The sequence below is a fragment of the Macrobrachium nipponense genome, chromosome 7 (genome assembly GCF_015104395.2).
Source record: "Macrobrachium nipponense isolate FS-2020 chromosome 7, ASM1510439v2, whole genome shotgun sequence".
In the NCBI taxonomy this organism is placed as follows: Eukaryota; Metazoa; Arthropoda; class Malacostraca; order Decapoda; family Palaemonidae; genus Macrobrachium; species Macrobrachium nipponense.
This window is the reverse complement of record NC_061109.1, coordinates 40,958,266-40,973,557: the sequence shown is the minus strand read 5'-3', so window position 1 is coordinate 40,973,557 and position 15,292 is coordinate 40,958,266. Positions and strand designations below refer to the sequence as shown.

The 15,292-nt window shown below is 36.7% G+C and overlaps 1 protein-coding gene across 1 annotated transcript in view; it reads left to right on the top strand.

Annotated features, from left to right (window-relative positions):
* The window catches only part of LOC135217486 (zinc finger protein 474-like), a 161,008-nt gene extending 149,057 nt beyond the window's left edge, over positions 1-11,951 (top strand). The window contains 3 exon segments of the mRNA XM_064253430.1: positions 6,156-6,272; positions 8,903-9,116; positions 11,213-11,951. Of these exon segments, the coding sequence (XP_064109500.1) occupies positions 6,156-6,272; positions 8,903-9,116; positions 11,213-11,358 (477 nt within the window). The 3' untranslated portion in view covers positions 11,359-11,951.
* Positions 11,952-15,292: the final 3,341 nt, after the last annotated feature.

Genomic DNA, 15,292 nt, shown 5'->3' with positions numbered 1-15,292 from the left:
GAAGAGGTTTCAGTTGTGATTTTATATTTATACATTTCCATGCGTTCTATGTGCCCTTTCATAGAAGTGACGTTTCGAAAAGTATTTAGTTGTGACTTTATATTTATACATTTCCATGTGTTCCTATGTGCCCTTTCATAGAAGTGGTCTCAGTTGTGATTTTATATTCGAACGTGCCTTTTCATAGAAGTGGCTTTCATGTGTGAACTCGCTTCTTATATTCCAGTTTTCTTCTGTGTGACTCATCCGAATACTCCCTTTTTATGCTTGCATGCCTCAAGGTCAGGCCTATACCAAGGTTGGGGTTAGGGTCGGGGAGGTCGAACGACACCCTCCCCCCTTCCAAATTTCTGGAAGTCTATATTTTCTAGTATTTCATCTTGTATATACATATATATGCAGTGACATTCATTGAAGAAAAGGTCCAGTTTTGGGAAACTCCCCCCCCAAAAAAAAAAAAAAAAACTCTGGGTACGGGCCTGCCTTTGCTTCTCTCCTTTCTATTTCTTGAAAAGGATAAAACGTTTGTGGAACATCTCACGCTTTCTTCGTGCAGCCTTTGTCACAGTAGCTAGGAAGGCAGTCTCTGAGATCGCAGACCAACCAGTGTGTTTAGTAAAACTTAATACTCTGTACTTTTTCGTTCTCTTTCACGAATACAAGGATTGAATTTTTTTTTTTTTGTTACTTTAGTTTTTTTTCACAAACAGCAAGAAGCTACAGTATAACTTAGAGTAGTTTTTTTTCACAAACAGCAAGAAGCTACAGTATAACTTAGAGCCGTCACATGGGCGATTGTGATAACCAATGCACAATCTTACTATGGATTTCTAGACTTTTTTACAACACACACACACTACACACACAACACAAGTTCACACAGGTTAATCCACACACACACACGACACATCACACCACACACACACCACACACACATATATATCATATATATTATATATATATATATATACGTGTATATATATATATATATATATATATATATATATATATATATAGATTAATTGAGTAAACCCTGAGGTGTACGATCTTTCTTCTTATCATATTCAGATGTACCTTTTTAATGTTCGACCTAAGAATCAATGACTTTCCCGAACATGTTGCTCGTACGTGGGAGCGACTGAGTTCCAGGTGCACCTCTCAGCAGGTGGAGTTTAATGATACTTTCGGAGTCTTGCGTCGAATAAAAGTTAATCATGGCGTAGGAACAAGTCAAGAGGGCACTGAATGTCTTTGCCGAATATTTGTTTGCGTTTTGAAATTATGTTATGTTTTACGAGGTCTCACGTGTTACGGTTGTCGTGGTGCACTGTGCAAGGCTGTTTGATGTATGTACTTGTGATGATTGTCAGTTGTTTGGAATAATGGTGTATGCTTGCAATGTGCTTTTTTTTTAATACTACACACACACACACACACACACACACACACACACACACACACACACACACACACATATATATATATATAATATATATATATATATATATATATATATAATCTATTAGTAAGGACACCAAGGCCAAAACCCGGAACAGCATTTTATACAACTTGTTTGGGACATGCTTCGATTAGTACTATCACTCGTTATCAACCTACAAAATTGAAATGAATGACATTATAATTCTTGCAATCAAATTCACAATAATAAAATGACATGTATAAAAATTATATGAGTAACTTAAAAGATAGCTAATACTTAAAAAAAAAATTAAAAAATGACTAAATGAAAGAATTGAGTAGATAAAATAATATAAAGCAGAATGCAAATTTAAGTCACTAAGCCGATATACAAACATATCGATGATTTTTCTATTTTAACCTCTGCCCAGTTTGCTACAGACCTCGACATTTTAGAAGTTTTATATTCTGTTAAGATAAAGCCTTCCTTGGCTAGAAATGCAGCTGCGACCTCACTTCTGTGTTTTTAGTCTGCATCCTGCTGGTTTGTATATCGACTTAGTATATTTACTGTTCTTTTGTACCATCCGTTTTTGTGACTTAAGTTTGGATTCTGCTTTATTTTATTTTATCTACTCGATTCTTTTATTTAGCCAATTTTTATTTTTTTAAGTATTAGCTATCTTTTAACGTACTCTTATAATTTCTATACATGTCATTTTATTATTGTGAATTTGATTGCAATAATTATAATGTCATTCATTTTAATTTTGTAGGTTGATAACGAGTGATAGTACTACTCGAAACAGGCCCCAATAAAGTTGTACAGAATGCTGTTCTGGGTTTTGGCTTTGGTGTCCTTACTGATATGTAGATGGCGCTTCCCTGCTGGTGTTTCAGTTGCTATATTTATATTATATATATATATATATATATATATATATATATATATATATATATATATATATATATATATATATATATATATATATCATATTTTATATATATATATATATATATATATATATATATATATATATATATATATATATATACATCGAGCTACAAATGTCCTTTAATATCTCATTCACTCTACCTCGAAATTAATATATTTCCATATATGCTTAACCGAAGGGGAATTTTATTTGGCGATAATAGAATTGTCGCCTAATAAAATCCCCATTCGGTTAAGCATGTATGAAAATATATTAATTCCGAGGTAGAGTGAATTAGATATTAAAGGACATTTGTAGCTCGATGTATGCATATGAATCACGGTAATGTGATATGACTTATATATATGTATGTATATATGTGTGTGTGTGTGTGTGTGTGTGTGTGTGTGTGTGTGTGTGTGTGTAGAATTTCATTTCAACTCGGATTTGTTCTTTTCAGGAACTTTTTTTTCAAAAGTCACTTCAAAGTCTTTGGTAGCAAACTAAATCTCTGTGTCGTGAACTTTCTGATTGATTGTTCCATCATTCCGTGCTTTAGAATTGATCATACTTTTATGAAAAACAGTAAAGTAGAAAAGTATTGGTAGACGAAACATGTAACATAACCAAGGTTAGAAGTTGTCAGTCACACAGGTCATATCAAGTATGCAAAATTGCTATTTGAAATGAAGAGGAAATTTAGATTTAAGTTGACAAAACAAGCGAACTACCGAAGTCAAAGTTTCCCGGCCCAGCCACAAAGAACATAGTTATATGAAAGTATTCGAACTTGCACGTATGTGACCTATGAATATGCAATTAGGTATTGATTTCCTAATCGCTTCGGGTAGCTTTGCAGCTGCCAAGGGCAGATCCAACATTTGTCTTAAATACTTCATTTATGCTTACAGTATTTATGTGTTTGCGCGTTTGTGTGAAATGAGCAAGCATATGTGTCACTTTGTGTACATGGACTTTAGTATGCTTGATTTTGCTTTGAAAAAGTAAGTATATCTTAGTTTAATCAGACCACTGAGCTGATAAACAGCCCTCCTAGGACTGATCAGAAGGATTAGATATTTTTACGTGGCTAGGAACCATTTGGTTACCTAGCAACGGGACCTACAGCTTATCGTGGGATCCGAACCACATTATATCGAGAAATTAATTTCTAACCACCAGAAACAAATTCCTCTGATTCAACGTTGGCAGAGCGTAGGATCGAACTCGGGACTACCGAATCGGTAGGCGAGCACGTGAACCACTCGTCCAACGAGTAGTATACCATGTGCTTTAATTCCTGTCAGCGAGCCTTCTCATAGACATGTTGAATTGTTGATGAACTTTTGTATAGTAAAAAATCAGCTTTTATGTGTAGTTTAGGTCTACTTTGTGGAATGATGAGAACTTCCTCGTTTCTGTCCGCAACGATCTATAGTACTAGATTCACATCAATTGTGCATTTGATGTCTAGGCCAGTCCCTTACGAAGCTCCTGATTGGCTGTTGATAAGCCAATCACAGGGCTGGAAACTCTCAGTCTCTCGAGAGAGTTCACATGGGTAGGATCTATGTTCCACCTCTCCTGAGGGATACGTCTTTCAAAAGTATTTCTCAGGAGCGGTCGAACATAGATCCTACCCATGTGAACTCTCGAGAGAGACTAAGAGTTTCCAGCCCTGTGATTGGCTTATCAACATCCAATCAGGAGCTTCGTAAGAGACTGGCCTAGACATAAAATGCACGGTTGATGTGAATCTACTGTAGTTAGAAACCCATGAGCTTGTTTCTTCAAATTTCCACCAAAACAGCCGCTTATTTCTCTCTGATTGTGTAAAATTGAAGACATGATTGCTTTCTGTGTTTGCGAACATGCACGACTTCTTCAGGTTGGAGAGATTCGCTGTTTGTATTTTGACAAAGTTAGACTAACTATGAATTATCAGGTCTAGTTTGATTGGAATGTAAAATTTAGACCAAAGGCCAAACACTGAGACCTATGAGGCCATTCTGCGCTGAAAGGGAATTTGAGATTAACAGGGTTGAAAGGTGTAACAAGGGGGAAACCTTGCAGTTGCACAATGAAACAATTGCGAACGGATAATGGAAAGAAAGGCGGAAGTAAGAGAATATAAACGGAGGGACAGTCAAGGGAATGAAAGAGGTTGTAACCAGGTGCCGAAGGGATTATGCAAAGAACCTTAAGTAATGCCTACAGTGCACCGCGCGAAGTGCACTGAATGGAGGAATTATCCTCCTGCGGGGATGAACTTCAGTTGATTTGGATAATCGTTTTCTAGATAAACTGTGCTGTTGAGCAGATAGCTATTATGTACACATAATTCTGACTGATTCCTGAATTATGCATTATTGAAATATGAAATTCATTGATCAACGATTTTGTGAGATATATAAAAGAGTTGACTTAGTTCCTGATAATTCACTTATCAGCATTAGTAGAATTTGCCTATTCTACGATTCTCACGTTTTCGTCATGTAAGAAAAGTATCATGGTAAAACCATTTATTATTTTTTATGGCTTGTTTCGTTTTTTTTCCTTGGTAAATCAGTTGATATATTTACTGAGAGGAGGTAACAATTATTAGACTTTGTGTGTTTTTTCTTGCATGCTTTTCAGTATCATTTAGCCTATCACGCTGTGCTAATGGTTGTTTTTTGCAATTCAGTGCAAACATCCGTATTTACAGTATTTGAATTTATGCATACATTTATGTAGGCCCGTGTTTGTGTGAGTTGTTCCACAAGGTTTATCTCCAAGTGCTAATGTGATTCAAGAACAAATGCTAAATGTCTAAAATGACAGGATTATGTTCCCACAAAAATTACCTGTCGTTGAACACCTGCAGATGTCGGATGGGAGTAAACGTGACATTACACTTGTGTAGCCATTGTTACTTAAGGAGAATAACACTGGGCTGGACATTTATGTCTTGGAGATTAGATTTCCATTATCAAATCATTTTGATAAAATTAAAAATATTCGTAGTGATTAAAAAAGTCATTAGTTTTACATTTAGTTGTGCTAAAGTGATTTTCTCTTGACTGCTTGCGAAATGGTTACTTTCACCATACTATGCTCCTGTGAGATCATTCAGTGTCAGGGTGACGTCATCAACAGGTGATTTTCGTTCATTAATCTCTACTTGAGAGGTGCATTTTCTCTTTCCAGAGGCGAATACATTTCTTACGAAGATGCGAGCCAGAACAACGAATGACAAAGTTATAACTGATAAACTTTCTTTCAGTTTTTCTTTCTCTAAATCGTTTTGATTTTCAGTTAAGTTTTATCGCTAAATTCCCTTCTTGTGTTTTGTTTTCCTTCTCAACAGTCTTTGACCTCCTTGTGTGGCTCCATTATTGTCATGAACCGCCATGCTGATGACCTCTTTCTGCCCCCACCACTCAGATGTTGTTAGATTCCCTTGACACAGATTTGGTCTGTTTCTGGTGGCCGGTGACTGGCGCTTTCATTTATTCGTGTATCAGTTTTATTTTTGTATCTGTATATTGACTTTCTTATTTCGGTGGGTCTCGTGCCACGTTGTGACCCCTTGCTTCTCGCAACAGGTCCCTATGGTCTGTTACAAGGCCATGAATTATTTGCAAAGTTAATTACTTAAATATTGATTGTTTTCAGCATTTAATGACTGTATGTATTTGCCAAAACATTATGTTATTGTGTCCCGAATGTGTATTATTAATATTATTATTCCGAATAGATTAGCAGTATCTCAAGGGATCATACTGACCTCCTTTCCCTTTTGGGCAATACCACGTGCAGGCGGCGCTGGTGCCGTGCGAGTGGTGCGGGCGTACCTTCTTCCCAGAGCGTCTCCAGGTGCACCAGAGGGGCTGCAAACCGCCGCCGGGAGCCCCAAGGAAAGCTCCTCGCCCTGCGGTAGGTCCTGCCTCCTTCGGGAGTCTCTGACTTATGTATGTTACATTTTTATTATTGTCACGACCCTGCAGTGCTTTCAGTTATATTGTTGTGTTTGATTACACTTTTGTGTGTAGCTACATTGTTGGGTTTAGACCTTTTTGTGTTTATTTACAGTTTTGTGTTTAGACATTTTTGTGTTAGGACATTTTTGTGTTTAGCAACATTTTTGTCTTTAGTTACATTTTTATGTTGAGACATTTTTGTGTTTAGTAACATTTTTGTGTTTAGAAATTTTTGTGTTTAGAATTTTTTTGTTTAGTAACATTGTTGTGTTCAGAAATTGTTGTGTTTAGAATTTTTTGTATTTAGTAACATTTGCGTTCAGTTACATTATTGCGTTTAATTTCATTTTTGTGTTTGGTTAAATTCGGTTTAATTGCATATTTGTTCTTAGTAGTAATTTTTTGCCTTTAGTTACATTGTTATTGCTCGTAGTTTGAAACTACAATCTGGGATTTTCAAATGCAAATAGACCACGAGGATTGGGGAACGAAAGTTCAAAAGCGCCTCACACACGAAAGTAAAAAAGAAATAATAAATAATAATAATAAAAAAAAATGCGTGTGTCCGGTACAGCAACAGCCAAGAATTAGGTAGTATGTGTGTAATTTTTCCTCCCTCACCGTTGTCTTATTATTATTATTATTATTATTATTATTTTTTTTTTTTTTTTTTTTTTTGGCTCTCTCACAGTCCTCCAATTCGACTGGGTGGTATTTATAGTGTGGGGTTCCGGGTTGCATCCTGCCTCCTTAGGAGTCCATCACTTTTCTTACTATGTGTGCCGTTTCTAGGATCACACTCTTCTGCATGAGTCCTGGAGCTACTTCAGCCTCTAGTTTTTCTAGATTCCTTTTCAGGGATCTTGGGATCGTGCCTAGTGCTCCTATGATTATGGGTACAATTTCCACTGGCATATCCATATCCTTCTTATTTCTATTTTCAGATCTTGATACTTATCCATTTTTCCCTTTCTTTCTCTTCAACTCTGGTGTCCCATGGTATTGCGACATCAATGAGTGATACTTTCTTCTTGACTTTGTCAATCAACGTCACGTCTGATCTGTTTGCACGTATCACCCTATCCGTTCTGATACCATAGTCCCAGAGGATCTTTGCCTGATCGTTTTCTATCACTCCTTCAGGTTGGTGCTCGTACCACTTATTACTGCAAGGTAGCTGATGTTTCTTGCACAGGCTCCAGTGGAGGGCTTTTGCCACTGAATCATGCCTCTTTTTGTACTGGTTCTGTGCAAGTGCCGGGCATTCGCTTGCTATGTGGTGTATGGTTTCATTTTTCGTATTGCACTTCCTACATATGGGAGAGATGTTATTTCCGTCTATCGTTCTTTGAACATATCTGGTCCTTAGGGCCTGATCTTGTGCCGCTGTTATCATTCCTTCAGTTTCCTTCTTTAGCTCTCCCCTCTGTAGCCATTGCCACGTGTCATCGCTGGCTAGTTCTTTAGTCTGTCTCATGTATTGTCCGTGCATTGGTTTGTTGTGCCAGTCCTCAGTTCTGTCTGTCTTTCTCCTGTCTCTGTATATTTGTGGGTCTTCGTCTACTTTTATTAGTCCTTCTTCCCATGCACTCTTTAGCCACTCGTCTTCACTGGTTTTCAGATATTGCCCCAGTGCTCTGTTCTCGATGTTGACGCAGTCCTCTATACTTAGTAGTCCTCTCCCTCCTTCCTTTCGTGTTATGTATAGTCTGTCCGTATTTGCTCTTGGGTGTAGTGCTTTGTGTATTGTCATATGTTTCCTGGTTTTCTGATCTATGCTGCGGAGTTCTGCCTTCGTCCATTCCACTATTCCTGCGCTGTATCTGATTACTGGCACTGCCCATGTGTTTATGGCTTTTATCATATTTCCGGCGTTGAGTTTTGACTTGAGTATCGCCTTGAGTCTCTGCATATATTCTTTCCTGATCGTGTCCTTCATCTCTTGTTGTTTTATTATTATTATTATTATTATTATTATTATTATTATTATTATTATTATTATTATTATTATTTGTAGACGTAGCAGTAGTTGTCAGATACCTTAATTTTGTGCTGCTTATCTATATTAATTCTACCTTTACCGTAGGTAAGATACTCAAAATCCATTCAGCAGATTAAACGGCACTCTTTAACAAGTCTGTAAATCAGTAAACTGTAAGTTTTATGCATTCCAGTTTAGAAGTGAGACATCATAAAATATTTCTAAATAGACTCATATGCCATTTTAGATTTGATTTCATTTTTATAACTAAAACTGTCCAGAATTTTGTGTTTAAATACCACTTTAGATAAGATTTCATTTTTATATCAGAAAATGTCCAGAACTTTCAATTCCATCACCATTTTATATTATATTTCATTTTTATATCTAAAAGTCTCCCATTTTCAAATTCAAGCCCCATTTTTATTTTATTCGTTTTATAACTAAAAATGCGAAGAATTCAAACTACAATTTTAGATTTTGAATAATTTTTACAAGTAAAAATTCCCCGAATTTTTAGTTCAAACTTCAAATACCATTTTAGATCAGATTTCATTCTCATAGCTGAAACTGTCCACAATTCTAAGAGACATTCCTCATTCCAGACCCGTCCAGACTCGTCCAGCACCCTGAACACGTCCATGAACGCCGGCGGCGCCCGGCCGACGGTAGTCTGCTACATCTGCGGCAGGGAGTTCGGCACCAGGTCCATCAGCATCCACGAGCCCCAGTGCCTGAAGAAGTGGCACGCGGAGAACGCGAAGCTTCCTCCCAACCTCCAGAGGCCGGAGCCTGTTAAGCCGGAGACGCTTTACGACGGTAAGACTCCCTTAACAGGTGTTTTACATATCAAGTTTTGCTTCTGAGGAGAAATTAGGCTCCGCCATCGCCCTCCTCCGTCATGCGCGCTCAATTTTTGAGTTCCCATCTGTTCTGGGACTTCATATGTATATAATATATATATATATATATATATATATATATATATATATATATATATATATACATACATACATACACTTTTATAGATTTGGTGATGCATCAATTGGAAACAAATTAGAATTTTTCCAGCGAAAAATTGTGAAATTCTGAAAAACGCAGAAAGAAAAATGTGAGCGGAGGTGAATATAAGCTGAAGAGTAGGTTCTGTCGGTACAGGCTCTGAAATGGATCTGCTACAGCTTTTGCCCTCCCTCGACTTAGTAGCAGTTTTTGATGTGCTTTGGTACAGTGGAAAACCTCAGCGGAATCCGTCAAAATGGACCCAAGTCTGGAAACCGCCTCTGGAATCAAGAGTATGCTTCTGGTTGATGTTTTTGAATTGGGTAGCGCTGTAACAGGCAACATACTAGACAACAACATTACGAAGCAGAAAATCGGTGATGGTGATTGCAATGGGAACAAAAATCGGTCATTGCTGGGAGAAGTTCGTCTCGAAAAAGAAGAGAGGAAGAATCAGACTCTGCTGGATATGAACTTGACCACAAGACGTCAGGACTGGAAAATGGCCTTCAAGAAAATAGAAAGGAAAAAGCAAAGGAGACGATGCAGAGAAAGTAACTGGTAAAAGGGAGGGAAGAGATGCTGTCGTACACAGGGTGGTTATGAAATGTGCCGGAAGATGAGATAACGAGGTCAATTGGAGACGGAAATCCGTGAGATTGGAGAAGAAAGGATCCAGATACCTCAACGAATCCGAGGACTGAGAAGCGAACTGAACCACTGTAGTACCAAGGTCTAAAGACCTTTGTGTAGTACTACGGTTCCCTTCATACGAGCGCGGCTGTTTCCCGCGGGGGAAAAAGCCGCTAGTGTGAAGGGAGCGCAAGACTGAGAAGGAAAATCTCCAGTTCGACGTTCGAGAACTGCATGAGCAAGTTGGAAAGCTGTTGGGAAAAAATGGCTCCCTCCAATGCCAGTTCCATGAGAAAGAAATGAAGCTCAATCAGTAGCAGCAGCATGATTTAACTGCAAGGGAAAGCATGCCGACTGGAAGAGATCGCGAGGCTGTACAGTAGCATATGGGGGAGAAGACTGTTTGGAAGGTGAGCTTCGAAATCTGCTGGCGAAGAATGAAATGTTCCTCCGCCACTTCAAGAGTCTCCAGATCACGAAGGAACGACGAACGAAAGACTAGAGAAAAGAGGCGGCTTCAGTCAGACAAAGATCTCTGATAATGTAGGGCAGGAAGACTCACCTACATTTGCCGGAGGAACAGTGATGTTATTTACACAAAGGAATCCATTCACCTGTTCTGTTTTTATTCATATATGAATATTCATATTTTTATATTTTTATTGTAAATTCAAATGAAATTGATAAAATCAAATTGTAAAAACATTTTCTTCATTTACTTACCATTTAAAAGCTGAGAACACTTAAGTCAGGGAATGCAATAAGGACCTGCCAAATAACTTTAGACCAAAAAACAGTGATACCTTTAATATATATATATATATATATATATATATATATATATATATATGTGTGTGTGTGTGTGTGTGTGTGTGTGTGTGTGTGTGTGTGTATCTATGTATATATATATATATATATATATATATATATATATTATATAATATATTATAGTATTATATTATATATATATATGTGTGTTGTGTGTGTGTGTGTTGTGTGTGTGAGTGTATATATATTTTATATATACGTATATTATGTACATAATTTTGTATCAATTTAATGGAATGATATATAGCCCTTGGATTACCATGAACGCATTTTATAATTTTTTTTCTTGCAATATCAGTTTGCAATTATATGGATTGAAGTGCAGTAGATACTGGAACCCATATTTTTTGTAATTATAGAGATAGGTGTGGGATTAAACTTTCCTATGCTCTCGTCACTGCTGCGAGCTGCATTGCGTATATATGAATATTGAATTGCATTTTCCGTTGCAGATGATGGCAAGGTCAACCTGGAGGCCATGGCGGAGGCAGCGTGGAAGTCCCACTTGGAGACTTTAGTCGCCTGTGATAAATGCGGTAGAACCTTCTTCCCAGACCGTCTCGTTGTTCACCAGAAGGCTTGTCTTCGGGAACAATAGGAGACACAATAAAAACATACCCAATGTACAGTTTAAGTTCTTTTTGTAGATAAAGTAGGAGTTTTTTACAAGTACCATTTCCAGGACGAATGTATAAAAGTAGGGAGACTTCGTGAGAACTATTTTTTACGGGAGGAAGAGCGTGTGAAAAGATAATACGTTCGTTGTGTCAATTGGACAAAGCGTACCTGTAAATTATTCGATTTAGTGTAGAGAATTTTGACGAATGTAGAACATGGATTATACGTAAAAAGTGACGATACACTTTACAGATTATTTTGCAGTATGCTACTTTGTTGCCAGTCAGCTACAAATCTCACCACAGTACGTTAGACGTCAGGTTTAAAAACGAAAACGCAGTTCCAAGTCAGAGATATCCACAGTTGCAGTTATAGATGTTGGTGTCAGTTTACTCTGAAATGTAAATCTGCATATTAATGTTTAAGTAAATGACATCTTTCCTTATCAGAGGGAAAAAAAACTATCCTTATTTAATTAAGAAAGACTTTTCATGAATATGATCATTTCCTTGATGACCTTGTTGATTATCGTTAATTTCTTTTCACATAATAAATGATTATCATTTCGATGGCCACATGTGTTATAATTGTCCCTACTACGACTACTTACTTCATCAGTTACCTAACTTTGCGTCACCTTCCAGTCTTTATATTTGATTAGGAGTTGACCGTAAATATCCGTAGCCGATGTCATTGTAGCCAATGAGCGGCGAGTATCAGGTGATTCCACCAATCACGATTAACTTCTTTGATATCGTCAGCTAATATTTTTTGTCCGCTCCAAAAATGCAGGCTGTAGTTACATTGCCATTCTGTCGTTTTCAGAAAGGTAACTAAAGCAGTCATCCATGTGGGATGCTCAGAATATGTATGGAGAATTCATTCATCTGGCTCTAGGACAAATTCATTAATCAGCTGTACATTAGAGCTTTCTTGTGATAATGAAAACTGTCAGTTTTCCATTTTTTCCAGAGGCAATACGTTGCTTGTTTACCACGTAAACTCCGTGAAACTTAGCTTCAAACTTATTCCTTTTTAACCCTTTTACATATTTTAGTGCAGCCTTTTCTCTCCTTTGTGGGTAGAATGGCATGCGTACCTAATTTATCATTAAAGTCTTCTTAACCATAATTCATTGCGTCATTTTCTTGGGAATTCTTAAGTTCCACTACTTTTGAGCATCATGTGTCCATCGTTAGGAACATCGTTTTCACTAAGCTGAGGGAAAACTCTGAAGAATCTTAATTCCAATTCCAATTCCAATTCCTGGCTTCATGTTCATAGACTCTTTCAGCTTTTCCAGTTCTTGTTATTGTTGCACTAAATTGTATGGAAATGGTTGTGTCACAGAATCTGATAATCTTGCGTGTTGTAAAGAGTTTATTTAAGATTGGTGGTGCATTTCCATGTGATCAAAACCCTAATGTTAATCACATATCTGTATAAGGTACCAATGAAATATTAATTTGTTTCCTGATTTTTTACAATTTCTGAAAATAGAGATCCTGTGCTTTCTTTGCAGCTTGTAGCTGTTGTCATCACATTGGTTAAGATTTTATGTTGCAGCAGCTCTTGGTTTTTCCCATGGATGTAGTGATTTGGAATACCTCTAAAGAGTATATTCAAGCTGTTAAAGGCCCCCATACAGTTTATGTTAATTGAAAGATAGATGAGTGGAAAGACAGACAGTATAGCTTTACCTGTATGTAGAACTCTCTGTCTTTATTGCTATACTTTCACCATTTTCTCCATCATTTTCGTAATTTTTTCCCTATCATCTTAGCAGTGTCTGCTGAAGTGTGCCGCATGTTGAGGTTGTGGAAGAATTTTGGCAAAATGAATTTTTCAGCTTCTGGAGGAAAACATTTTATCATGCGCAAGTTTGTCTAATACATGCGTTGGCTTCTTTCGGATTTTGTGCTAGGAAAAGAAATGGTAATCTCCTTTCATTGATGACGTCATATGTTCCGTGACTGCAAATGTTTCCATGATTATATATAAATATATATATATATATATATATATATATATATATATATAATATATATTATATATATATATATATATATATATATATATATATATATATATATTTTTTTTCTTTTACCAGGGAAATTACAAAAGGATATTAACCCAATGATTTTCATTACGTGTTATGGAATGAGGTTGCTAGCCTCACGGCCTCCATTCTGGATGTGACCCGCCGCACTCGAGTACTACTCAGCACATATTTCACTACATATGCCAAATGAGGCACCATTGCTTTTTATAAAACAGGACTATTTACTTTGCCAAGCCCCTGAATTGAACCTGGTGAGGTGATTATCATGTGCATATATAATATATATATATATATATATATATATATATATATATATATATATATATATATGTGTGTGTGTGTGTGTGTGTGTGTGTGTGTGTGTGACGTTCAAGAAAAATAATTCGCCTTTGGTCTAGAATAGAGATATCGTATTCAGTTGCGTCAGAAACGAAATTGTGAAAAAATATTATTAATGATTTCTCGACAATGGCGGTGTTTTAACATACATAAAGATGATAGCGGTGGAAAATGGAACTGGGGGATTAAAGGGAATTTTCCTAGATTTCTCTGTCCAATCGCATTATCGTGGGTGACAATGACTTGAACTTTTTAAGACACCTCCCACGAGTTGTCTACTGTGTTTACATTACTCGGATTTACTCCTGGTCACCTTCGTGTCTGTTGAAGTTTGTGTAGCAGCGATAGTTACTCGTGACCACTGTTTCCACTGCTTGAAATTTTTTTCAAGATCCTGAAATTTTACCCTCAACCTTGAAAGCTTGAAATAAAGTTTATGAAATATCTGAATTCTTGAAATTTTTTAATAATATCGTTGTTTTTTCTTTTTTTTAGGTTAAATATTAAAAAAATCCCACATATATCAGAAATGAAAATATAGTTTAGACATATTTAATTTCTTAAGTAATTTGGGAAACCTGAACTTAGTAAAAAATAAGTAGACAAACAGACTCAAGACTAGAATGGTAGCAAACAGGCTTACTAGCCAAGCAAGCTATTTCTCGTCAAAGGGCTAATTTCTCTTCATGGGTTTCACCAAAGACCGTAATAGAAGATGTAAAGCAAGGGAGATGTCATCGAAGAAACACGGAGTACCTACAGATGCTAAAACAGGAGAAGACTGTCAATACAAGCAGTAGATGCCGATTGTAAGAGTTTTGAGGAGCATACAGTGATGCAAACATTCCTGCAGACGCAGTGATTCTTCCAGTCCCATCTAATTATCATACAAACAGTCTATATTTTGTTATTCTTTGAATATATTCTGTAGTTTAGTGTCTACAGCCAATACTTTTAATTTTAGGTAAGCCTCACCTCCAGTCACCCCGCTTATAGTTTTATTTTATTCTATGAATCCATTATTATTATTCTTTTTTTTTTTAGGGGGTGGGGGGCGGCTGCAAAGAGTAGCATCAAAGCAGTTGCCTACTCATATATAGTTATATGTTTGTGTTTTTTGTTAATAAGATTTATTTTTTTTATTTGTTCATTCTTCTAACCAATCTTGAAGTTTTTTCATCAACCTTGAAAGATTTAGAGACAAAACTTGAAAGATTTCATATTTCGGGAGTGGAAACACTGCTCATGACCGTATCATCACTTGAAGTTATAATAGTGTAGTAACACCTGTGACTCGCCTCCATACCACTCCTTGATGTTGAAAACTGCAAACTGCACCATCTCCAAGTGATTGGTTCGAGAAATTCCGAGTCATACTGTCTTGAAAAAATGAAAACGGGTAAGTCTGAGTCGTTACTACCTCACGTTCTTGGTGTACCAGGTCTTTACGTATTTCTGTCTAGTTTCCCTGGCTAGAGACTAGAGTCTAGACTATACTTCACTTTCTCCGTAG